Source organism: Punctularia strigosozonata (assembly GCF_000264995.1).
Source record: "Punctularia strigosozonata HHB-11173 SS5 unplaced genomic scaffold PUNSTscaffold_16, whole genome shotgun sequence".
NCBI classification, from domain to species: domain Eukaryota; kingdom Fungi; phylum Basidiomycota; class Agaricomycetes; order Corticiales; family Punctulariaceae; genus Punctularia; species Punctularia strigosozonata.
Window position 1 is genome coordinate 337,850 of NW_006767448.1, and position 25,107 is coordinate 362,956.

At 56.3% G+C, this 25,107-nt stretch overlaps 9 protein-coding genes across 9 annotated transcripts; 3 read left to right on the forward strand and 6 right to left on the reverse strand.

Moving 5' to 3' along the window:
- Positions 1-4,641: 4,641 nt before the first annotated feature.
- On the forward strand, positions 4,642-7,654 carry PUNSTDRAFT_122730 (DUF1929-domain-containing protein). Its single transcript, XM_007388022.1, has 3 exons — positions 4,642-4,936; positions 5,010-5,694; positions 5,750-7,654. The coding sequence occupies exons 1-3, from the start codon at positions 4,814-4,816 to the stop codon at positions 7,318-7,320; spliced, it is 2,379 nt and encodes a 792-aa protein (XP_007388084.1). The 5' UTR covers positions 4,642-4,813; the 3' UTR covers positions 7,321-7,654.
- Positions 7,655-8,409: 755 nt separating this feature from the next.
- PUNSTDRAFT_116345 (uncharacterized protein) lies at positions 8,410-9,371 on the forward strand (the record flags this gene model as incomplete). Its single annotated transcript, XM_007388023.1, has 3 exons — positions 8,410-8,413; positions 8,472-9,208; positions 9,309-9,371. The coding sequence occupies 3 exons, from the start codon at positions 8,410-8,412 to the stop codon at positions 9,369-9,371; spliced, it is 804 nt and encodes a 267-aa protein (XP_007388085.1).
- Positions 9,372-9,786: 415 nt separating this feature from the next.
- On the reverse strand, positions 9,787-10,490 carry PUNSTDRAFT_138337 (uncharacterized protein; the record flags this gene model as incomplete). Its single annotated transcript, XM_007388024.1, has 2 exons — positions 9,787-10,263; positions 10,350-10,490. The coding sequence occupies 2 exons, from the start codon at positions 10,488-10,490 to the stop codon at positions 9,787-9,789; spliced, it is 618 nt and encodes a 205-aa protein (XP_007388086.1).
- A 299-nt stretch (positions 10,491-10,789) lies between these two features.
- Positions 10,790-11,479, reverse strand: PUNSTDRAFT_138338 (uncharacterized protein; the record flags this gene model as incomplete). Its single annotated transcript, XM_007388025.1, has 2 exons — positions 10,790-11,248; positions 11,321-11,479. 2 exons carry the CDS (start codon positions 11,477-11,479, stop codon positions 10,790-10,792), a joined length of 618 nt encoding a protein of 205 aa, XP_007388087.1.
- Positions 11,480-12,164: 685 nt separating this feature from the next.
- On the reverse strand, positions 12,165-12,802 carry PUNSTDRAFT_116346 (uncharacterized protein; the record flags this gene model as incomplete). The annotated part of the gene is made up of 2 exons (XM_007388026.1): positions 12,165-12,626; positions 12,737-12,802. The coding sequence occupies 2 exons, from the start codon at positions 12,800-12,802 to the stop codon at positions 12,165-12,167; spliced, it is 528 nt and encodes a 175-aa protein (XP_007388088.1).
- A 1,305-nt stretch (positions 12,803-14,107) lies between these two features.
- Positions 14,108-14,795, reverse strand: PUNSTDRAFT_138340 (uncharacterized protein; the record flags this gene model as incomplete). Its single annotated transcript, XM_007388027.1, has 2 exons — positions 14,108-14,584; positions 14,640-14,795. 2 exons carry the CDS (start codon positions 14,793-14,795, stop codon positions 14,108-14,110), a joined length of 633 nt encoding a protein of 210 aa, XP_007388089.1.
- A 1,891-nt stretch (positions 14,796-16,686) lies between these two features.
- On the reverse strand, positions 16,687-18,604 carry PUNSTDRAFT_122732 (uncharacterized protein). The gene is made up of 2 exons (XM_007388028.1): positions 18,384-18,604; positions 16,687-18,316 (listed from the first exon to the last, which is right to left on the reverse strand). The coding sequence occupies exons 1-2, from the start codon at positions 18,395-18,397 to the stop codon at positions 16,759-16,761; spliced, it is 1,572 nt and encodes a 523-aa protein (XP_007388090.1). The 5' UTR covers positions 18,398-18,604; the 3' UTR covers positions 16,687-16,758.
- An 856-nt stretch (positions 18,605-19,460) lies between these two features.
- PUNSTDRAFT_108049 (FAD-binding domain-containing protein) lies at positions 19,461-21,521 on the forward strand (the record flags this gene model as incomplete). The annotated part of the gene is made up of 6 exons (XM_007388029.1): positions 19,461-19,824; positions 19,878-19,998; positions 20,053-20,234; positions 20,297-20,670; positions 20,731-20,955; positions 21,018-21,521. 6 exons carry the CDS (start codon positions 19,461-19,463, stop codon positions 21,519-21,521), a joined length of 1,770 nt encoding a protein of 589 aa, XP_007388091.1.
- A 319-nt stretch (positions 21,522-21,840) lies between these two features.
- PUNSTDRAFT_146346 (uncharacterized protein) lies at positions 21,841-25,019 on the reverse strand. Its single transcript, XM_007388030.1, has 9 exons — positions 24,527-25,019; positions 24,400-24,456; positions 23,909-24,348; positions 23,153-23,850; positions 23,017-23,096; positions 22,780-22,957; positions 22,635-22,725; positions 22,128-22,577; positions 21,841-22,072 (listed from the first exon to the last, which is right to left on the reverse strand). Exons 1-9 carry the CDS (start codon positions 24,539-24,541, stop codon positions 21,937-21,939), a joined length of 2,145 nt encoding a protein of 714 aa, XP_007388092.1. The 5' UTR covers positions 24,542-25,019; the 3' UTR covers positions 21,841-21,936.
- Between the last annotated feature and the right edge of the window lie 88 nt (positions 25,020-25,107).

A 25,107-nucleotide genomic window follows, 5' to 3' on the forward strand; every position in this document is an offset into this window, starting at 1 on the left:
TGGGCCGCTCGCCCTCGGCACCCGGCGATCGACTTGAGGAAGCAACTCGCACGCTCTCTCAAGGCGAGCATTCCATACAGATGGCCGCTCGGTGTATCGTCGCCCGCTTCTCCCGTCCCTACGCTGCAACCTCGCGCATGGTTCGAATCCGCTTCCGATCGGCAGCATGAGCCCGAGGCGTTTGACCCCTACTCTGGGATGCCCATCGATGCCATCGCCAATGCACCCTGGGCCGCCCCCTCCAGGGGGGCAGCTCACAACTCCCTGCCGCCATGCTCCACTTTACCCGATCCCGATCTGTGGGCCCTTTCGCGGCCACAACCTCCCCCGCATTCTCTTTTCGACGATGTACCAATCGGAGCACACTTCTATGCTTCCCTTCGAGAGAGGTTTGGCTTCCGGATGGATAAAGCAATAAACGCTCAGCCGGCGCGACCGTGCTTGTTACAGGCAAAAAACCTGCGGATCGGGGAATGAGTTCGTCACCGTCGAGGAAATGCGGCGCGTATAGGCTATAGATACACGAATGTCCAATGCGCGAGTTTCCGCCACGAATATGAGGTAACCTTCTCGTGATGTACCCGTACCCTTGCCTGTATCGGTCTCTCCTCTGACGTGAGAGAAATGTGTTCCACTGTACAATTAGTTATCGGTTTTATTCCCTCGTCCTGATGATCACCGCGGCATTGTTTGTTTTTGTCCGCTCTGCGGTCTGCTGTGTCTGTATCTCACTTTGGAGCTGTGTCGTGTGTGGTAGATAGTGGTTTACAATACACGTAGTGATCACTGTCTCAAGTTATTGAACAGGAATATACCCAAACAGCCGGTTTCGGGTCAAGGAAATCTGCCTAGAATCCCCACAGAAACATTGCTTCAGGCTATCATGTTACTAGCCTTCCTCCGCAGCGAGTAACACTTCTTTGTTGATTGCAGACGACTTGATGTTAACAGCTATCGAGGGGTACCAGACGAGCCAGGTTGATGGGGCGGATTATCACGTATGTAGTTCCTCCGGTAGGTTGTCTCTCACCTATCGTATCTCCCGTCCCTCTGCTGCCGCTGTTAAACCGTTGCTACTGTCTTCGTCCGTAGACTTCTTGGAGTAAACATACGTGCTGTTGCTGGCCCGCTTATATAAATTACGTCAAGAAGCCGTGGCCACAGCCAACCGATGCACCAGTCGTGGACGATACAGCGTACGGTTTTCACCGTACATGGCCGCTCGCCGCGTACGTTCGGGCAGGCCAGCGAATTGGATCATTCTCTCCGGCATCGCATCGTGTATGCGCTGTATTTGCAGTATTCCATGACGTATTACATACGGTCCCGTCGCGCTGCGTTCTGTCCTGCATCTCTTGCATTCAAGGGACCTTCGGAATGCGCAGACCTCTGTCCTCAAGAGCATACTGTATACTCTTGGTATACTCCTAAGGACACAAGTACCCGTCACTTGGGCGTATCTGTCGACTCTGCAATTCGGACGTTTCCAATGGTGGAGGGCCAGCGCGGTGTGATCCACGCTTGAGGCGTTTTGGATGACGAGTTCCAACGCGCGCTCGGCCATCAATTCTTCCAAGAAGCCGACTTCATCTTCATCGGGTACTTCGTGATCATGCATGTCCAGGAATATTCGCCGGAGCTGTGGTAGCGTGACTGGGCTGTCTGACAGGGGACTGAGGAGGGGCAAAATGGCGTAGGTCGGTGCATAGCCTCTGAGCGTAAGATCGGTGACCTTCTCGCGCTGGTCAAGGATGGTCTCCAGGACCTCCAGGTCATATTCCATATGGTCGAGGCTGAAGGCGAGGGACTCGAGGTCATTAAGACGAAGCAGGTTAAAGCGTCAAACAAGGTCGCGTCGCTGTTCTCGAGGTGATGCGTAAGGACGGGGGTCTCGTGGGTGGTTGCCTGGAATTCCCAGTACACGCAGAGCTCGTGCACATGCGTTAACACAGTCTCATACTCCAGTCGCCTCACAGTGGGTCCGCCGACTCGGGGGGTATGCTGGTTTTCGAGAAACGTGACCAACGGCCTTGCGTTCCACGTCGCTTCAAGGCTGTATAGCTCGAATACCAAGGACGCAGTTTTAGGCACCTTGAGATGCTCGAGGGCATATGACGCGAGGACCGTAACCGGCCAATCCAAGGTACGTAAAATTCTCCAGGGATGCGACCTGTCGCAAATCTTCCGTGGCGGATACGGAGCTCGGGATTCGAGGAGCTGAGCCAGGCCAATGAAGAGGGCATTAGGCGAAGCGCTAGGACCAACTCGTTGCCGGAAGGAAAAGACTTCCAGGGCATCCGCCAGAATTCCAATTTTGTCAAGTTTCATACTAGCGAGGGGCAGTGCATCGTTGACCACTTGAACGAGGCGTGCGAGATGGCGAGGCTGCTCAGACGAGGAGCGTTGAAGCCGAGGAAATTATGCGGAATTTGCAGCGTGCGCTTTACATCTATGTGACACTCGACGAGTGATGGCGCGGGATTTGAGAGGTATCTAGTGGTCAAGGAAAGACCCGCCACCCCCGCGCGCAGATGCAGGGGTTACGCATGCGACTGAGACCACACATCGCGATCCTGAGCGCAGCATTGTCTGAACTATCCTCGTCAGGTTCAACGTAGTAGTAATCAAGGGGCGCGTTCTTGGACCTGGAAACGAATAGCTCGGTGAGCTGCAGAGTGGTCCGAGGAACTGACGTCCAAAGGCCAGCCGTCGCCAACGCCAGCGCTCGCCAACTTCGGCAAACTTGGGAGAAGGTATGACTTGATGGGAAGCCGGGATCGCGAGTCGAGGCTGGGGGGATACAAAGGCGGAAAATGGTTGCGAGCACTTCTAGAGGTAGCTGCGAAGCTGGCGGCTAGAGACCGCATCTATTCGAGGACTTCCTGAATCTGTTCATCGATACGGTCCATTCCGTCAATCTTAGTATGGATCGAGTGTAGCCTGGGTGATCAAAGGGAAAATGACAAGTACGGATCGTATACTAGTTGATCGGTGCTCACGAAGACGTAGTTATCATCAGACCACTTCAGCGAAGCTGGAGACACACAACTCTCGTAGCCTGAGAGAGGTTCGGTGCGTATGGCAAGCCAGAGAGTGACGGATGGAGATTTTGAGCCAGGATTCGCCGAGGCGCGCATATATACATACCACGTGCCAGCTCACTCATGCACGAGCTCATCGCGAGGCGTAAAGCTTGGGCGTGGACCACTGTCGTCGCACACCCTCCGAAAGCTCAAGCAACGACCGTACAGAGTACTGCATCACGCAAATAACCTGTTTCAGAAGGAACAGAACTTAGCGTATACCACTTCGGCCAGTCGCAGCTGTCTGTCAAAACGTTTTTCAGCTCACACACAACTTCCAATCGTTCAGCGAGGACTATAATAGTATCGAAATCGAGATACAAACGACCTTCCAACAGATTGAAACCTCGATTAAAGTCACCGATACGCCCTCGTTGATGCTCTAGTAAACTTCCTGGGGTCTTTTGCCCCTGGATCCCCTGCGCTGTCTTCGAATCGTCCGTGTATCATCTCAGTGGTTGTTCTGAGTTTTCATTCTCCTCCGCAAAAAAACCAGTGACAGCCTTCGACATGATGCCCTCTCTGCGCCGCTCGTCCATCGAAGCCGATCGAGAATCTCATCCACTCTGAGATTCAGAGAGCTCGCCGTGATGAGCCACCCAACGTTCCTCAAGCCGTGCACGCAACGTTTGCGAGATTCTGGACCACGTCGTAGTCCCTCCTCGCGCGACCCATGCCAGAGTTTATCTTGGCCTGGCCTCAGGGGGATATGAGTCCTGTTGGCCTGGAGGAACCGTGGCGGATAACAAATGTGGCACGCATCGGGGATTGGTAGAGCAGTCGGGATCATACGATCTCTCTCGTTCGCATACTACCGAGAGCTTTGTTCGAGGCTATATCCACGGCTAACGGGTACTGGTGGTCGACCGAGGGACACATCATTTATCGTCTACTGACGAGATCAATCGCCTGCAAGTGTAACAGAGGCGGGAGACAAAGCGACAGATGGGGAAGGTAACGTTGCACGACGATCTGCCAAAAGCTATACACGCCAATGAAAGCGCCGGTCGATTTCGTTCAGCTGGCGGTTGATAAGGAATGGTCATTGCAAAGGCACTACTTGAAGGCTTGGAGTCGTGCCACCACGACGCACCGTCGTTCTCGCTGAGCCCGGTAACGGAGAAGCGGGGACGATTGCGGGCTCGGCGGCGGTGGGGAGAGTCGTCGAGACACGGCTGGATTTGGCCTTTGTCGGCCAGCCCGCCCGGCGGACCCCGGGGCCTGCTAGCTGAAGCGACGGCGCCGCGTCGTGCGCTACCATTCGATGTTCGATTCATTATTGCAAGCTAAAAAGCACTGAGACACACGAGCGACGACACGTTGTATATACTTGGAGAACGATGCGAATAGAGACAGCCGGCTCGGAAGATCCATTGAGCAAAACGGCGCGGCAGACGCGGAGGCAAAAATAAGACCGTCGATGCCGAGTTCTGGGGTCCTCGGCTCGCGTGTAGGCGCGCGGGGGAGACAGTTGCCACCTTTTTATATAACGCCAGAGGCCAACGTCCCGCACGCGGTGATCACCACCCAAGACGACGCTCGTTCACAACAACACGCTCCCTTTTCACCTCTCTCCCATCCTTTCCTTCCCACTCCCCTCTTCTTCCCCTTCCCCCGACCATCTCCAGGACAGCCTACGCTACACCCCGCAATCCATAATATCTCGCTCGGCACCTTGCATCACAACAACTTTTCCTGATTGACGACGCGCTCGACCCATACGACGACCCATGCTACCGACCCTTTCATTGCTGGCCGCATGGCTGGCCTCATCTACAACACCGGCATCAGCCGCGTCCTCGCTAGCAGGTACCTTCGCTGACGGCGGCAACACCCTCGTCAGCGCCATGATGGTGCGTCATATCATTAAGCCTTGCGAAATCGCGCATATATACTCACGAACCCTCCTCCCTTTTGAAATTATAGATGTTCCTCGGGAATGACGAGAAGGTCTACATCCTCGACAAAGTCGAGGGCAACGCTGCGCAGATCAACGGCCACCCCGCCTGGGCCTCCATCTACGACATCGCCTCCCGCAAAGCGACCGCGATGGACGTCACCACCAACGCCTTCTGCTCCTCGGGCATGCACCTCCCCAACGGCTCCTTCGTCACCTTTGGCGGCAACGGCGCCATCGGGCCCGGCGGCAACATCGGCTCCCTCCGGAACAACGCCGGCTCGGGCGCGTGGGACGACACCTACATGGACGTCGACGGCACCAAGTCGATCCGGATACTGAACCCCTGCTCCTCCGCGACGATCAACGCCGATCAGACCGTGCTGAACGGGAACGCGAGCTGTGGCTGGTACGATGACCCAAACGTGTTGAGCATGCAGAGCCAGCGATGGTACTCGACCGCCGAGGCGCTCGCGGACGGCTCGATCGTGATCATCGGTGGATTCGTCAACGGCGGGTACATCAACCGGAACTATCCCAACACCGACCCCGCGTTCGAGGGCGGCGCGGCGAACCCTACGTACGAGTTCTTCCCGAGCAGGGGTCAAGAACAGCAGATGAATTTCATGGTCGCCACCTCCGGTCTCAACGCGTACCCGCACTCTTTCCTGATGCCGTCGGGCAAGATGTTGGTCCAGGCCAACTTCTCTACCGGTGCGTACTTGCTTCCCTTCGCGAGCGGGACGCATATACTCACGTGCATATACAGTGCTATGGGACTACGACCAGAACCAAGAGACGCCGCTGCCCGACATGCCGGGCAAGGTCATCCGCGTGTACCCCGCCTCAGGCGCTACCGCCATGCTCCCCCTCACGCCCGCAAACAACTACACCCCGACCGTGATCTTTTGCGGCGGCTCGGACATGCCCGACTACGCGTGGGGCAACTACTCCTGGCCGTTCATAGACACCTGGGACTACCCCGCGTCTAAGGACTGCCAGCGGATCACGCCCGAGCAGGCCGACGGAACGTTCAACACAGACGTCGCTTACGAGCAGGACGACGACATGATCGAGGGCAGGACTATGGGCCAGTTCATCATCCTCCCCACCGGCAAACTCATGGTCTTCAACGGCGGCGTGAACGGCACCGCGGGCTACTCTACCCAGACGCTCGTCACCACCTCTTACTCGGAGATGCCTTTCGGCATGTCGCTCGCGTCCGGCCCCGTCGGCACACCCGCGCTCTACGACCCCGACGCACCCAAGGGCTCGCGGTGGACGAACGAAGGATTCGACACGTCCAACATCCCGCGCCTGTACCACTCCTCCGCGCTCCTCCTCCCCGACGCCTCCGTCCTCATCGCCGGCTCGAACCCGAACGTCGACGTCAACACCTCCACCGTCTTCCCGACGACCTACCAAGCCGAGATCTTCTACCCGCCCTACTTCGCCGCGTCCACGCGCCCTTCCCCGTCCGGCATGCCCACCACGCTCTCCTACGGCGGCGCCGCGTTCGATATCACCGTCCCCGCCTCGTCCTACTCGGGCGCCGCGAACGACGCGGCGGACAACACGACCGTCGCGCTCGTCCGCCCGGGCTGGACGACGCACGGGATGAACATGGGCCAGCGCTACCTGCAGCTCAACAACACCTACACCGTCAACTCGGACGGCTCGATCACGCTCCACGTCGCGCAGGTCCCGCCGAACCCGAACCTGTTCACGCCCGGCCCGGCGCTGCTGTTCGTGACCGTGAACGGGATCCCGAGCAACGGCACGAGCGTGCTCGTCGGCTCGGGCAGCGTCGGCGCGCAGCCGACCGCGGCGCAGGCGGTGCTGCCCGCGAGCGTCCGGCTGGACTCGGCGTCGGGGACCGCGTCCGGCTCGTCGACGTCGTCCGGGTCCGGGTCCGGGTCGGGCACGACCGAGGGGGGGTCGCACACGGGCGCGATCATCGGCGGGATCGTCGCGGGCGTCGCCGCCGTCGGTGTCCTCGGCGCGATCATCGGGATCTGCGTCGCGCGGAGACGGCGCGCGGCGCGCGCGGCGACCTCGGCGCCGGCGTACGCGATGTCGTCGGCGGCGGCGCCGACGTCGGTGCCGATGGGACCGGGGATGAGCGGGAAGTATGGGGGATTGAGGACGAGCGATAGCAGCGCGTTTGTGCCGCTGCAGGGGAACGTGAGCACGGCGAGTTTGGGGGGGCCGTATAGGGACGAGGATCCGTATGCGACGCCGAGGCCGAGTAGTGTCGGCAGTGGGGCACCGTTGTATCAGCAGCAGCACCAGCAGCACCAGGGGCAGGGGTACGATTCGTACTACGAATCGCGGAGGTGATCGTTGTTCGGGTTGCGTTGCATAGACTCTGTGGTGTGGTGGAGGGGAGGGGGGTGCTGGCGCGCCTCCCCCCGTCGGTGGTAACATAGTACGGTATCTGACTGATAAAAGGACAGCTTAGTAGCTTACGGACCTTTGGATACGCAGCTCTCTCTCTCTCTCTTTGCATCACTTCTTTTGTGTTCACTATCGTTCGTTTACGGTCACGATGAGTTTGGATGCATATCACATATCGTACCCTTGGTGTCTCGCTCAGGCTGTGGCGCCGCTGTATCCTCAGCGTCCTGCTTACAGCCTTGTCGCTCGCAAAAGCTTCGGATGAACATGGAACCGCGTAACAGCGATACTTAAATCGTAGCGCTACTACTACACGCAACCCATTACCTCGACGACGTCATCTTCACAAGTTCTTATGTGCTACTCGTTTGAGGTGGTGCACGTCGGTCTACCATGTGCTGGCGAGACGGGTCATGCGATGCATATGCATGTATCGCTCACCGGCTCTCCCTCGCGGTCGTTGTCCGGCGAGGCGATCGACGCTGGTCTGCAAACGCGCCTCGTCGATCATCGTCCAATAATTGACACGATAGATTGCGATTGATCGCTCGCGCCGGAGGTGGACGCTGGGGCTGTACTCACGATGGCTGTATGTTACTCACGTGTCTGACGTCAGACCCCGTTCGCCCCCTGAATCAGAACAGGACATGCTGTTCCCCCAACGTAGGCCGGGCCTGCCGCCATCTCTTTCGGTCGTTCGCATCGCATCCCGCGATCGGAAGGCCTCGTACTCCCGGCGGGGCGGTACCTTCAAAGTTCAAAACCTCGTGGACGTGATTCCTCGTCGATCTTTCTCGGATCCCTGCACCGACCGGTGGTGTATCCCGCTGCCAATTCCGCCATAGGCTCTATCCTTCTCTTCGATATGCGGTGCGCACGTTCCACTTCTAGCGTTGATGCCACACCGGGACGCGCGCTCTTGCGACTCCGATAACACACGTATGGAGGGAAGGAGATTGGCATTTTGAGGGCGAGATCCGGAGATTGAACCTTGGATGACGTCGATCGCGCTATATCGCCCTGGACGAGCCCATGGGTATGTGCCGCGCTTCTTCCTCCTCATCAGCGTATGGTGCCCTGAAATGCATAAATAGGCTCGATCCGTCGGTGCTTTCAACCCACCCATCCACCCCACGACTCGCATCCACCACCCGTCTCCACCTCGATCAGCATGAGCGGCTACGACAACGACAACAGCTACGGCAGCGGCCGGGGCGACAACAACGACTCCTACGGCGGACGCGGTGGCGGCGGCGGAGGAGGAGGAGGGTACGGCCAAGGCTCGACGGGCGGCGGCGACTTCCGCGACGACGAGGCCCTGAACAACTCGAGCTCCAACTCGTACGGCTCGTCGAACGCCGACAGCTACGGGTCCTCGAACCGCGACCGCGACGGCAGCAGCAACTCGTACGGCTCGTCGAACAACAACAACAACAACGACTCGTACGGATCGTCGAACAACAACAACAACAGCGACTCGTACGGCTCATCGAACAACAACAATAACGACTCGTACGGCTCGTCGAACAACAACAACAACGACTCGTACGGCTCGTCGAACAACAACAAAAACGACTCGTACGGATCGTCGAACAACGATTCGTATGGCTCGTCCAACAACACCAACGATTCTTACGGGTCGTCCAACAACAACAACAACAGCAACACGTCGTCGTACGGCGCGTCCAACAACAGCAGCGACAACAACAACAACAACAACACATCCTCCTACGGCGCATCCAACACCTCTTCCAACAACCAGAGCAGCGGCAAGCAGGACTGGGTCGACAAGGGTATCTCGTTCGCCGCCCAGAAGGCCGGCTACAACCTCGTCAGTGGTTTCCTCCTCTCCGTCTCCTTTGCCTTTTTTACCTGACCCCCTACCGCAATTTGTTTTTTTTTGTTTGGCTGATCGATTCCCGCGCAAACAGGACCCGAACACGGCGGACAAGATCGGCGACGCGCTCGAGTCGCAGTTTAGCAAGTTCCGGTGAGTCCGCGGCGGGTGTGCGAGCGTGGTCATAGTTCGCTGACGGGACGCTAGGTCGTAACTTCGAGGAGCATAAAGGATCGGAATGGGGTGTAAGGAACGAGGACAGCGTTGCTTGGACGCTCAATGTATTGCAACTCGAACGGGAAATTGAAAATGATTTGTTCTCGCATCTCGTTCCAGTGCGCAGCTCGACGAGGACATGACAGAGAGCCAAGCTAGTTTATCGCCAATCTCTCAATTGACCTTGTTTTCTACGTTGCGCTCAAGTCCCGGAGGAAAGGTGTGTTTGCGTAGGGTTGGCAATACGAGTTGTCTTCCCATCGACGAACGTAACAAGCGTTTCGTACATAAGGCACCAGAATATATCTGACTATGCTGCTCGATTATCGGGCGGCGTGCGCGAGGGGGCCAGTGCATCAAGCAAAGGTTGTCATATGCCACTTCGGCTTGTCCTTATATCCCAGCTCTTCCTGTAGCTGGGCGATTTCCTCCTCCGACGGACGCCGATCCGGGTGCGTCCAGTTCGAGCAGAGCGACCACAGCCCGCCGAACCGGCCCTCGACGTTCGGCACGCCGTACGCTTCCTCGATCTTCACCCTCGGCAGGAGGTGCAGCTGGATCTCCGTCAAGGTCGAGATCTTGTTGAGCACGTCCTCCGACGTGACCTCGTGCGCCTGCATGTAGCCCCCAGAAATCCTAACGCCCGCCGCGTTGTACCTGTTTTTGAAATACGCCATGTCGTTCTTGAGGGCATATGCGCGGACGAGGGCCATATCCAGGGGCCAGCCGAGGAAGAACTCGGGCGGGGCACGCTTCAAGGGTTCCGACCAAGGATCGAACTCGGGCGGTAGTTCGTCGAACGCGTCAAAGGTGTCTTCTACCACCTTCTCTTCCTGGTCTCGGGAGGTGAGTTCTCTACGGCCCCCCAGTTTGCGAGCCTTTTTTTTTTCACTTTACTTTTACTTTGATCGTGGCTTACCTCTAGATTGCGAGTCACTCTGTTTGACCACGGATGAACCACGAATTCGTACCACGGGTGCCGATTCAGGTCAGGTTGGAGGATGGTCTCGTCTGTTCGCGGGCTATGAGGGTAGACGACCCTGGGCTCGACGTTCGTCATGGCGGTCTTAATGGGTACGGGTGAAGAAGGTCGAGATATTGACGAGTGCGTATAAGCGTGACGGTCGAAGAATCTGGCAAAACGTGCAGGACGCGCCGCGTTCTTGCCTACGTACTTATCATTTTCTCCCGTTGTCGCCCCGCTTACACGTTCTCCTCGAACAGAGTACGAAACAATCATGTCTTTTAAGAATGGTGGTTACATATGTGTTGCATGATGACATGGTACAAGAGTCGTTCATTCGCGCAGGAAAAGCAGGCAAGGGACCAGCGACAACGTTGGAAGCATCGAAGGAGCGATCATACATCGCAAGTCAGAAACCACCTCGGTCCCTCCTCGTAGCCAAGTTCTTCCTGCAGCCCCGCGATTTGCTCTGTCGTTGGACGTCGGGCAGGCGAGGTCCAGTTGGTGTACAGCGACCAAACCAGCAAATAAGGATCTTTGTAGCTTCGCGCTCCGTACGACTGTACGAGCGAAACGACGGGCTTGAGATACTGCTCCACCTCGTACAAGGTCCACTCGTCGCTGACTTGGTCGTCCGGTTCGACCTCGGTTTGGGACTTGCATTCCACAGCGCCGGTGCCTGCCCAATAGCAGACTAGGTCGAGCTGGCGAGCGTACTCCAGCGTGAGCGCGCTATCGACGGGCCATCCGTAATAGAATTTCGGCGGTGGATACTTCAGGGGCTGTGACCAGGGGTCAAACTCCGGCGGGAGTTCGAGGAGCGGTTCGAAGGTATCGATGAGCTTCTTGGTGTCCTGAAAACTCAGCGGACAGGATAAACGTGAACGTTTTCGTCTTTGATTTTCTCTTTTCAACTTGTCACGAACCTCAACTTCGCGATATCCCTTCTCGGACCACGGCAGAACCAGCACTTTGTACCAAGGATACTTGACGTCGTCAGGCTGGAGAATCGGTTCGCCAGGTTTGGCAAAACCGGGCTCGACAACCCTTGGTGCAGTGGGCGTAGTATTTGAGACGAGCGACATAGTGAGTGTAGCGTGAACCCGGGAATGGCAAGGAGGGTTAGTGAGGGCCTCCGAAGGGAGTGTTTTGTTTGTTCACCTTGTGCCGCGTCATTCTTGTTCCCGCGTCGTCACGGTTGTCCGCTCGTAGATCACCCAAAGATTCGAGCCCGATTCTGAAGGTCTGCTCTGTTACTGACATCACTGCCCTCTCTCGGTTATTGTGATTTGTGGCAGGACAACCGTGCCTTCTGATTTATTCACGGCCATTAGGGTACCCCAAATGCAGTGGGTGTTTGAACAAGCCACAACGAAAGATTCAGACACTGCTACAAAGATAATACTTCGCCAGCTCTGCGGAACCTAGTTCATATTGCAGCTCGGCGATCAAGTCATCGGTGGAACGGTCATGCCATGGGGTCCAATTGTCATGCAGAGACCATACGAGCTGGAATGGCTCGACTCGGCCTATGCGGGCGCGTTCAGTGCGGCATGTCGGAGAGATAATCAAGTTGAAGCGAAGTTTTGCGTCGCGCGTGCTCACTGCCAATTTTCCCTGCTAATCGTGCTAGACCGGAGCATTTGCCAATCAACGGTTACGTTCAACTCGAGGCAACACTGTCTTTTATTGTGAACAGTATAACTGCGTTATGTGCGAACACGAGTGCTCGACAGACAGCGAACACGGAATCGCGAGACATACTAGCGACTACGTATCAGCATCTAGATGCCACTGAGGGGGATCCTGATATCCTAAGTCCTCCTGCAGCTTCGCAATTTGCTTCTGCGACAGACGCTTGTGAGGAGGCGTGTAATTCGAGTGGAGTGACCAAAACAATGTTGGACGGCTCCCGGGTGTCGATGAGTCGTACACATATTCGAGCGTCAGCACCTCCTGGAAAAAAGTTTCCACCTGCACCCGTGTCCAGTTGTCGTTGACGTGATCGTTAGGAGAGACCCGGGTCTGGTCCTTCCATGTAGAACCCATGCCGTCTTCCTTCCAATACCAGGCTAGATTCTCCTTGATGGCGAAGGCATTCGTGATCTTTGGGTCCACAGGCCAGCCGTAGCAAAATGTCGGCGGGTCATACTTCATAGGTTCGACCCAAGGATCGAACACCACAGGCAATTCGCGAAAGGGCTTGAAAGCCTTGCGAATCTCGCATTCCTCCTAGCAGTCAAGCATCACGATCAGAGCATGAGCGGTATAGACGGTTTGTCCTCCCACGGTTGCGTCAGATATGGGTACCAGGGATATTCGTTTGTATCGGGTTTGAGAACCAGCATGCCCTTGGGCACTGCGGTTGGCCAGGTAATATAAGGTGGCTTGGTCGATGTAGACGACATGAGAGTCGTGACGCCGGTGGTTTTAGCTCACGTTTTTCGACCAAATGGTTGACAACGGCTGGCGCGGCCCGCGGGCCACTCACACTACTATCGCCGTGGTGTCGACAAGGCCCTTAGTTGCGAGCTTGTCACCGCGGACGGCACGGTCATCCACGTCAGCCCGTACGTGCACCAGGATCTCTTCTGGGCGCTCCGTGGTGGAGGCTGTTCCAGTTTTGGAATGGTGACCAAACTGCACCCCGAGCAAGCGATCAACGTCAGCTACTTCGAGGCGTACACGATCACTTTGGACGCCGTCGTACAGGGGTTCGAAGTCTTCACAACGTTCAAGGACCGCTCGCGGACGCGGCCTGGACGGGCTTCTATCCGGTGTGCCTCTATGGAATCTGACGAGGTGTTCTTGAGCTGACGATATTCGCGCGTACAGTGGACGCCGAGTTACTTCGTGTAGACGTACATCAACCTAAGTGTTACCAACGTTGGCCAGGCCACCACGCCGCTCATCAACGACATCGCACAAATTCGAGGCGTAAGCGTCAAGACGAACCCAACTTAGGTTACGCCTGTTAACACGGCTGATATGCGCAAATATTCAGCTAACTTCAAGAACGGTTCTCTGGATGCCATAGGATACAACTACACCGCAGGCGACGCGAGTCTCTTTCGCCCCCATCCACTCCGTAAACTGAGTCTCTGACTCCAGGCCGTCACCGTGAACGGTCACACCGTCTCGCGCCCGCCTTCTTCACCGACGACCTTGGACACCAGCCGAACCTGTTTGTAATCGCCTCCGTCTGCGCCTCTCCCGCTCGGCGGCGGCGGCAGCGGCGGCGCCATCGCGCAATAATCTGTCTTCTCCGTGGCCGTGCACCCCGCCTGGCGCTCGTCGCTGATCAACCTCAGTGTCACCTCGAAGGTACCCCCCCTCCTCTCGTACAGGAGGCGGTCAAGACTGCATACATGTTCACTTCGTGAGCCTGACGCCTGCGTTGGGCACGTACTTGAAATGTGATACGCTGCATCTCCGAGGATCTGGGACTTGAGTTTACCACAACAGGCGGATAGTACTTGCATATGCACTCAGTTATGCTCGCTAGTACATTCGTAGGTTATATACGGCAAGAGCGGGAACATACTTGTGATGCCTAGCGCAGGTTCGAAATTGCGAGCTCGTATCATCGACGGAAATAACAGCGCGGAGAAGTTGAGGCGTACATAGGATACGATGGGCTCGTCACTACAAGGATGCTCAGCATCAGCCAAGTGTCTCTACTGCGATCATCCAGCGAACGGAGCACCGTTACATCACGCGAACGTGGTCATATACCACTTCGGCCCTTCCTTGTACCCCAGCTCTTCCTGCAGCTTAGCAATATCCGCTGCCTTGGGGCGCTGATCAGGGGGTGTCCAGTTCGAGCAGAGTGACCACACCGCGCCGAATCGACCCTCGACATCTGGAACACCATACGCCTCCTCAATCTTAGCTCTGGGCCTGAGGAGGTACTGCATCTCCGATACGGTCTTATTCCTATGCAGGATGTCGTCGGGAGTAACCTCGTGCGCCTGCTTGTGGCCACCCCTAACTTTGACGCCCTCGTTCGTCACTCTATTGCAAAAATGAGCAATGTTGTTCTTGAAGGCATAAGAGCGGACGAGGTCCATATCTAAGGGCCAACCGAGGAAGAACTCCGGGGGGGCGTGCTTCAAGGGTTTCGACCAAGCATCGAACTCTGCGGGTAGTTCGCTGAATGCGTTAAAGGTGTCCTCGACCACCTTCTCTTCCTGTGAAGCACAATCAGTCCTACGGCCGTACTTTTCAAGCTTCCACGGGGCTCACCTCGCCAGTGCGGTCTGTTCGTTTCGACCACCGGTGAACGACGAACTCGAACCAAGGGTACTTGCCGAGGTCGGGTTCGAGAACAGGCTCATCGGTTGGTGGACTATCAGGGTAGACGACTCTGGGCTTGATATCTGAGATAGCGGAAAGCGACATGCTGCAACCGTATTCTGTTCGATATATGGTAGGTAGGTAGGTAGATCGCCCAAAAGCAGAAGAGCGCAAGGCGAGACTCGCGAGGTCACGAGGGGCAGGGATCATGATCTGGTAGGTGTACTTTACGTGGGGGTATGGCGCGCCATGGACGCGCCGGTCCGACTCCCCATTTGACCAGGCTGGAGAGGAATACTCTCCGATCTATACTAAAGGTAGGCGGCTACCGGGAGCCCGCAAAAAGAGCATTCATGGGTGTATTACAGGAGCTGAACCGGCCCTCATCCACTACAAAAAATGGGAGATGGACCGGTGACGGATCTCAGCCGGTCAGATACTTCGGTAGTGTATCATTGTATGACCACCGTCCATCGTGGAGTGCACGGCGGTTTTGGTCAGGGAAGTTTCGAGGATTCATTTCCGGTTGTAGACGTGCGGATGGGTGCAACTAAGGCATTTAACGTACTATCACATCATGGCAATTGCGGTGCACTGGTAGTAATATATCAAGTAACAAGAATAGTCACCAATTTGATGTTGAGCCAAATCTGAGAAGAACCGTTCTGCTTGATCCACATATTCGTTTTAAACTCAACCATAGAGATAGTCCCCTTCAGGTTGCCCTCGAAGGACATGAGCGATGACAGCTTGAAGTCCGGTGAGTTTGGTTGAACCTCGGACATGTTGCGCCCGTCATAAATCGGTACTGTTATATGGTAATTAACATAGAGAATTAGAACACCGAATGCATGGCAGGAGACTCACTCATGTCACCGTACTCCAGGAACGTAGAACTGTTGTTCCTTTACAGTTGAGCGAATCGAGATCCACAGGCCACAGCTCTTGTTGACTGGAGGAGATTCACTCCCACCAGGGCGAGTGTTGAACTCGACAGTGCCGTTGTAGATTGGAAGAGTGACTGTCCCGGAGGCATTAGCATTGTATGGAGACCATGAGAATTGCTCACGGTGATTTTTGTTTCCTGGATCGTACATCTCACCGAGCAAAGCCATGAAGCGGTTGAATTCAAAAGACAGGCCTATTCCTTTAACACCCCGAATGGAAAACCCTGACTGACCCATTGATCGGCCGACGTTTCCGACATATTAGGGACAATACTCCAAAATAGGGCGGGAGTCCCTGTTCCGATCTTGTTGACGATTTTAGCCTTTGCCTTCAGTGACAGCGGTGATAAACGGGGGCAGAGTTTGGACATCGCCACATGTTACGAAACATCACGCTCGAATCACGATTCAATCACGTTTTGGCGGCAGTAACAGTGTGGTCACAGAGAGTCACAATCTTCCAGGAGCCCGCCAAATCCCACCTGTTAACCAACTCCAACCTCCGCAAGCTCCGGGGGAGTCGGAACAGGCCACCGTCAACACACCACAATCTCAAACTTATCATTAAGAACAGCGGGTGCAACGCATGCCTGCTCTACTCCACCCAGCTGACAAAAGGGCCACGTCACGTAGCCATGGCCAGAGTCGCAGCATGGGCAACGGTAGTCTCCTCCTCCTCCGGACGCACAACATGTCGTAAATTCGAGAGCGAACAGTCGGAATTGGGTATAAGGAGTGAGACTGTTGCTTAGACACTCAATGTATTGCAACTGGAACGGGAATGAAATGATCTATCCTCGCATCAATTCAGCGCGCAGCTTGACGAGGACATGACAGAGAGCGAGCTAGTTTATCGAATGCAGAGGAACAACGACTCGGAAGTCCGTGTAGTCGTAAAAAACCGGGAGGACTGTCTCCACCACGCCGCATAACGATCCACGCGTACATGTGCGGCCGTTCCTGTGGAGGGACCAAGAGGAGCATGTCAACGACGAATGCCGCTCTATATCCTTCGCCCGTAGTCGCTGCCGATAAATATCTCTTTTAATGACTTAGATAGATTCAATTCTGATGTACTGATCAGGCTTGCTACCGCATGGGTACAGGGAGGTGCCGTTAATCTACCTACCTACCACGCGGATCGTGGTGATTTGACCGAGCTCCTCCAGAACAGCGGGAGGGATAGCATCCTTGAATCCGGAGAAATTGACGAAGATGAGCTCTGGCATCACACCGAGCCTCTCGTATCGTTTGGTCAACACCTCTCGAAGCGCTGCGACGAGCTCGACTGGCCGATCGTGACTGTCAAGGTCCAGCATTAACCGCTGCAGCCGCGGAACCAGAACGGAACCGGCCGACGGCGCGAGCAGCGGTACGACCTGCGTGCAGAAGCCGAGCTCACCAATCTCCAGATCGGTCGCGTGCCCGCAATGCTCGAGAAAGCGCGCGACGCTGCCAGCCGCATCGACGTCGGAGGCTCTCGTCTTCTTCTTGACCTCGACCGTCTCGAGGCGATCGAGGCGAAGGTGTTGGAGGACGTGCGAGGCGTCCAAGCGGGGATGGGTCAAGCCTAAAATGAGCAGTGACTGGACGCTCTCGTGACTGGGATTGGGCTTCGCGCATGCCGCGAAATCCCAAGGGAGCCAAGTGACCCGGCGGTACATCAATCCTCGAATGTCTGGTCCTCCGCTCTGATACGTGCAGTGGCGTTCCAGGAATCGCAGAAGGGGACCGACGTCCCAATCCTCGTCTTCTCCCTCCAGGCGCAATACCAACGTCGCGCGGGGAGGAACGATGAGGTGATCCAAAATATCGCAAACGTTGCGCGCAGGGCCGTAAAGCTTGAATAACTCCAGATTGTTCATCTCGGCGACCTCTCCGGATGTCGTTGTCGTCGTTGGGAACCCGCCTGACTCCTGAACGCTAATAATGACCAGCCTGCGCAGGGATGGCATCAAGCGGAGAGCCGTGGTTAGTTCGTTTGCTAACGGAAAAGAATCCCCGTCGACGTGGACCTGAAGGTCGACAAGGCCACTGACGAGTGAAGGGTAGTGTAGCATTGACCATTGGAATGATGTTTGGTAAAGTCGGAGACGACGCAGGCGAGGGGCAAATGATCCCAAGAAGTTCTCTGGCAGATTCAACGGATACCGTACAAAATTTTTTACCGAGCAGTCGATCAGGAGTGGGGTAGGGAGGGATAGAGCGTGTACGTCAGGTTTGACGTCTTCTTCAAATATGCTGTAGGACAGCGTTTGGACCCTGTTCATGACAGCCGAAAGAGCGCTCGCGCCCGAGTTCGTCCAGTCCGTGGTGTAATCGCCGATGTCAATTTCGAGAGGTGCGTGTTGTGACCGTGATATAAACAATTCGGTGAGTTCTGTCGTGGAACGCGGGAGCAATGTCCAGAGAATGGCGGCGCCGAGTGCAACTTCGCGCCAACGTCGGGATACCGCGACGAAGGCATGACCGCAGCGGGAGGGGGTTGCGTTGAGAACACATAGTTGGAAAACGGAGGTTAGCACCTCAGGAGGGAGGCGGTTCACTGGGGCTAGGGAGTTGCGACGCTCGCGCAGCGAGCGCACACGGTTGCGTAAAGATTCGATCTGTTCCAGGGCCATCTTTATCTCCTTGTCAATGATCTCCTGCTCCTCGTTGGGCCAGTGGGCATCCTTTCGTCTAACCAAAAAGAGTGAATGTGAGCCGAGTAAGTTTTTGCAGACAAGTTACGACTTATTATACTGACGAAGTGGTGTACATCAAGTCCTGTTTCTTCTGGTTCTTCAACCTACGTCGCGTATTTTGGGGGTACTCTTCTAGAGCACGCACAGACGTTGCTGGAGTGTGCGGCTGGAAGCCAAGTCGGAGCGGGCTGATCAGTGTCTCTCTGACTACCGAAGGCCAATAACAGCGTATCAAAGGCGCTTCACAGTAATGTCAGCCCTCGTTCGGTCGAGTACATTCACGGGCTGGGTCGCGGAAACGTGTCGCAAGAACGGGTTCGGGCACAAAGAGTACTGATTACGTACGGCTTCGGCTCATCGGCACCGAAGCAGTTCCGGTCCACCTGCTTTCTTCTCCGCGTTTAACCAACGTTTAACGATGGTTGCAGACTCAAAAGCTTATTTCGTCTCTCCCGAGCCCCTCTAGAAAGCCGAACTTACTACATACCTAACACTCGCTCCAAAGAAACGACTGGCAGTCTCGTCCAAAGTTGTACTTGTCGACGGTGCTCCGATATTAACTGGCATCGATGGGTCGCGCTTGGGTCCGCTCGCCAAAGTGCAATCACAAGGCGATCGGTCCGGGCTCAACACCGGCAGCAAACGTCTCGCGTATGCAACACTTACCTCCGATAGGTGCACGCATGACGCAAGCAGTCCTGCGATACACGGCCCGTCATGCTGTCAACTGGGCGGACTGTATAGGTGGCAACTCCGCCTTACATCCGTATCAGCGGCTTTTAGACTATCCCAAATCGTCCTAGGAGCTGCAAGTATCGTCCGTCTTTGTGGCAATGTCCTGGACTCTTTCGATTCATCCCCAATATCTGTCCAGGAATGTTGCGAGTATATCGCGACGTGGCGCACATCAACGATGGACGACATTGTCGCCTTGTTCGGCGCTCGTAAAGCACCGCTCTCCGTTGAGGAATCCGCCTACCATGATCGTTTGCGGTTCCCGGCAGTCTGTCGTCACCGGGCCATGAAGCGCCTACCATTCGATGGATCCCATCCCGCCGTCTCTCCACGACATAAAGCCTCGCCTCAGCGCCGGCCAGAGTTACCACACCTCCGACGCTCCTTATCCACCTCGGCACGAAATGCGTGCCGTCACGCTCTCTCTGGCGCTGAGTCTCGTCGGCCTCGCCGCCGGCTCCCACCAAGCCCCACCACGGTGCCGCTGCACGCCCAAAGAGCCCTGCTGGCCGAGCGCCTCCGAGCAGGCCGCGTTCTCCGCCAGCCTTTCACACCCGCTCCTCACCGTGCGCCCGATCGGCTACCCGTGCCATCTCCCGCACTACGACGCCGCCGAGTGCGCGAACGTGCTCGCCAACTACCAGAACGGCACCTGGCGCGCAAACCAGCCCGGCGCGAGCGAATACGTGAACGCAGAAGAGCTCGGCTTCGGCGCCCAATCGTGCCTGCCCGAAGCCCCGCTGATTACCCCCTGTGATCAAGGGAACGGTGAGCGCCGTCTCTCACTGCATCATCGTTGTGTCCTGAGTGTTCGTGACCAGTACCTGTCTTGGGCGTAAACGCTTCCACGGCTTCAGATGTACAGAAGACTGTCAACTTTGCGGCTCACCACAACCTGAAACTCATCATCAAGAACAGTGGGTGCGTATACGTATCCAGCCTGTTTGCCCTCAGCTGACAAAACGGCTCGTCATGTAGCCATGGCCAGTCTCGCAGCATGGGCAACGGTAGTCTCCTCCTCTGGACGCACAACATGCAATCCATCGAGTTCTCGGAGTCGTACGTGCCGCTGAACGCTCCTCGTGGCACTCTCGGCGTGCCTGCCGTCACGATCGGCGCTGGAGTCCCTTGGGGAAAACTCTACGACGCCGTCTCCACACAGAACCACACCATCATCGGTACGTCTCCCGCCCGGATCATTATCGCTCTCTCGGGTGCTTACGTACTGCGACTGCTACAGGTGGTTTTGCTGCGGGAGGAACTGTTGGCGCTGGTGGCGGCTGGTGGCAGGGTGCGGGCCACTCCGCGCTCTCGCCTTACTATGGCCTCGGCGTCGACAACGTCCTCGGATTTGAGCTCGTCACCGCCAACGGCACGCTCATCTACGTCAGCCCGTACGTGCATCAGGATCTCTACTGGGCTCTCCGTGGTGGAGGTGGTCCAAGCTTCGGAATCGTGACGAGTACTACGTACAAGCTGCACCCCGAGCAAACGATCACCGCCAGCTACTTTGAGGCGTACACGGTCACGTCGGACGCCTTCGAAAAGGTGTTCGAAGTGTTCCACAACGCCCAAGGACCGCTCGCGGACGCGGGCTGGACTGGCTTCTATCCGGTGCGTTCCGAATGGGGATCAACGCGTGGTGCTCTTGAGCTGACGATACCGCGCATACAGTGGACGCCGAACTACTTCGCGTGGACGTACATCAACCTGAATATCACCGACGTCGACCAGGCCGCGAATTCCATCACGCCGCTCATCAACAAGATCGCACAAATTCCCGGCGTAAGCGTTAAGACGAATCAAACCGTAGGCTACGCCCGTTTCCACGACTGGTATGCGCAAAACTTCAAGAACGGTTCTCCGAACGCCATCGGATACAACTACACCGCGGGCGACGTGAGTCCTTCTCGCACACACCCACTACGTAAACCAACTCTCTGACACTCCACCTCTCTCAGGTCGTCGCCGTCAACGGGTATACGGCCTCGCGCCTGCTCCCCACCGCCCTCTTCACCGACGACCCCGCACACCAGACAAACCTCTCCGCGATCACCTCCTTCTGCGCCTCCCTCCCGCTCGGCGGCCGCGGCTTCCTCGTCGGCGGCGGCGCCGTCGCGCAGCACCCGGTCTCCTCCGCGGCAGTGCACCCCGCCTGGCGCTCGTCGCTCATCAACCTCAGCGTCGGCGTCGGCTACCTCGACGGCACCCCTCCTCCCCTCGCACAGGAGGCGGCCGAGACCGCGCAGGCATACAACGACCAGCTCGTGAGCCTGACGCCCGCGTCGGGCACGTACCTGAACGAGATCGGGTACTGGGAGGGCGACTTCACCGGCGCGTTCTGGGGCGAGAATTACCCGCGCTTGGTGGAGCTCAAGAAGGCGTGGGATCCGACGGACCTGTTCATGACCGTCCTGGCCATCGGCGCGGAGAACTGGGACGACACCGTGACGTGCAGAAAGTGAAGGAGACGCATCTATCATATCATTAATTCCATACATGGACCGTCATTGTTTCTTTTCTATTGCCATCGCGTCAGATCCATGACGGGAATACATTCAACCATCTTGAAACTGAATTGCCCGCCAATACACTTGGCAGCTTCTATCGCCTCTCTCCCACGCCCGTTACACGTCGTCGTTAAAACGAGTCGGTCGTCAGCAAATCATGATCGAGAAAATCGCGTGAACCCAAGAATCGCATACTATATATGGGCCGCATTGTATACTTATCCATGGCTCGGTTTAAGCGATTTAAAAACTAATTACGACCTTAGCATGAAAGCGGTATATGAGAATCGAATACAGGTACATGAGATTAAGTACTCGCGCTCAGAGGTCATACATATAGGGTAAATACCGTTAATTTCGAACTTCATATTCATACGCTGCTCCCGAACAAACCTTTGATCTTCTTCCATATGCCCCCGAACAATCGCACGATCGGATTTCGAGACCTATGTGGCTCCGCATACGGTTTCTTGACGTCAGAACCTGTTTGCTTGTCCAGCCGAGCTCTGCGTTGGTTTTACGGGGTCAGCGGAGGTCAAGCAGTCAAGAGTCCTCACTGACTGCATCGGGAAGATCAATCGTTCCATCGTCGAATTCCCGAATCTCCGCAGCGTCTCCTCCGTCGAGCCTCCCCGCTTCGTCACCACGGCATCGAATTCCGCCCTGAACTCGACGAACGCGTCCTTATACGCCACGTCCGTGAAGTACTTCTCCACGGGAAGCCCGTCGACCATCAGTCCAGCCCATTGTTTCGCCCAGTGCGGGCGCGCGTTCAGCCGGTTCCCGTCGCGGTCGGTATAGGACGTCCATTTGTCCGCGACGAGCTGCAGGAAGCTCTGCCAGTCCTCTTGCTTAGTGGTGAGTGTCGTGAGGACCTCGATGGAGATCGTGCCATTTGCGTTGCCACGCTGGGGCGCAAGAAGGACGTTGGACGAGCCGGTTAATCGCATCTCGAGCGCGACACGCGCTGGAGCGTCCTTGCGAGAGTACATGGCGGAAATGCCATCCCACCTGTGGATTCATGATTTCCTAAGCGAACTGGACGGGAGAAGCGCATATCGTACTCACCAGGCTCGTTGGACGAGCTCGTAATCTCTGTCCCCATCGGCCGTTGCTGGAATCGGTATCTCCCATTCGCTGTCCCAACACCGGAAGTTCTCTGGAGGATACTTTCGTCGGTCGGACGTTTCAGGAAGGGAGCAAAACTACGCACGGATTCCGCGTCTGAAATGCAAGGCCTCGCTCACGTAGGTCTGAATCGTGTCTTCCGGCTTCGTCACATTGGGTAGGCCGACCATCGCGCTAAGCCCGAAGACGTATGCCTGTTTCTGACCATCCAGCCAACTCCAAGGGGCCCAGTTCGTGATCGCTTCCGCCAGAGAAGACTCGAGCTGAGTGATACACGTAAACGGGTCAGTTACCAGACGGAAACTGCGGTCGTTGAACGAACCTGTTGCGCTTTGACGCCCGTCAACAGATTGCTTCCTGGGTATTCGGGAAGATCGAGATCCTGATCTGTCATAGCGCGCTCTGAGCAAGAAGTGTTCAGGGATGTGGTCTCGTCATGACAATAAGAGAGAGCACACTTTTCCACGTGTTGACCCAGCAATGGGCTTGATACGGGAACCAGAACCATTCGAGGTAATAATCCTCCTTGCATCGCCGGATGAACTGCAAGCGCGCAGCCTCTAATTGGTCCTCAGTGATATTATCCTTTTTGATCATATCCTTGACCGCGTCAGGTATTGGGTATCCTTTCGGAGGTGGGACAGCGAGGACCATAGGGATCTTGACGGGAACCATCTCGGCAACTCCCATCTTGTCCACTCTAAGCGTGATCGCAACGACGACACCTAACAAGCCGAAGCAACCGCTCGCCGCGCGGAGCTCCCGTGGGTCGTTTACGACTTGAACATTACCCCGAGCGTCGACGTACTCCACCTGCTCGACCAAGTCTGAGAGGGTGGACGACCCAAAGCCAGAGCCGTGGCAGATCGGTGCATTCGAGCCGCCGAAGGTGATCTCGACCATGATCACGTTGAACGGGATGCAGACCGTCTTATGCTGGTAGCACCACGCGCGGAACTGGTCGTTCGTCGTGCCGGCCATGATGCGCACGAAGGCGTGCTCCGCATCCGGCCGGCGGTCGGCGACGGATGGCACGAGAGTCGCGCCGGATAACTCCGTCTTCCAGTCGGCCGGCGGGGACTTGTAAGGGAGCTTGACGAGCGTAGAGTACGGGAGGAACATGAGCAGGACGGAGTCTGGCCCGCCGAAGAGCTCGCTGCAAGCCCGGGTCAATCGTCAATTTTTACGTCGGGAGTTGAGACCCTCGGACATACCTCCACGAGTGCCGAAAGCCGGCAACGCGCACCTTCTTACCCTCGCGGGCGGCCCATTTCACGAGCTCGCACACGCCCTCAATAGTACGGACCACGAAGGTAGCCTCGGGCTCGTAGTAGATCGTATGACCCCAATTTGCGAAAGTGGCCTTGCCCTTAGGAAACTTGAGCTCCTGGATAGCCGGTTCGCCGCCTGGAAGAGGTTTCGCCGACACCGTCCCGAAGAGGCAAAGCTCGGGCTCGACGTCCACAGTCTTGTCGGGCCTTGAACTTGGGTCATTTTCATTGAATTTCTGGATGACGGCGACCGCCTGGGTGAGGGCGTCAGTAAAATCGTCCTCCGGGTGCTCGGCAGCGTCGAGAAGCGTGAGCAGCGGGTTGAGGCGACCAAGAGGGTCGGCGTGGATGAGTTTCAATAGAGAGGACTTCAGCTCGTCGTTCTGTCTGACACGTCAGCAAGCGTGGGGTTGATAACGGGGAAAGATTCATACGTGTAAACCGGTTTGTGATTCATCGTTTCTATCTTTGAAAGGCGCGTACTCCGGAAGCTATTCGGGCAGCGATCAACGTTCAGAATCAAACGTTCACGAGTAGAGAGGAGCAGGCTAGAGCACTCACCGAGGAGAGAGACATGCGGCTGAGGATCGCGGGTGCAGGGAAACACGACAATTTTGGGTAGACGAGAGCGGGATGGTATATATGATGTATGATCTCCGGGGCGCTCGGTCTGATCTAGAATTCGCAGGATGGTAGACAGCCCTGCTTGTTTCCGCTCGGGATGCAAGTTAGTCGCAGACCCCCGACGAAGGCGGGCGTCTCCCTTTAAACGGCGCGTATGACAAGTACGACAGGTATGAGGACGAACTTCGGCCCATCGGGTTGGGATATCCTCCGCTCGTATATATAGCGAAGGCAGCTTGTCAAACGAATCATCACTGAATCGCGGTGTCTGACCCCTAGAATCCTTGAGGCATATGAACGACGTATCTGGCGAGCGCAGAGCAAGTACCGGATCGAGGGACGAGCAAATGCATTCAGAATGAGGTTTTATGATTTTCCTTGATGCATATGTGCTAATTTCGAGGGCAAGGCGGTAGGTAAGAGAATTCCACCTTCCGGCGTGCTATGCATATCCTGGTTGTGCGAACGGAGAGCACCTCCCTACTTGAGCGCTGATCACCCCCTTGGCAGAGCATTCG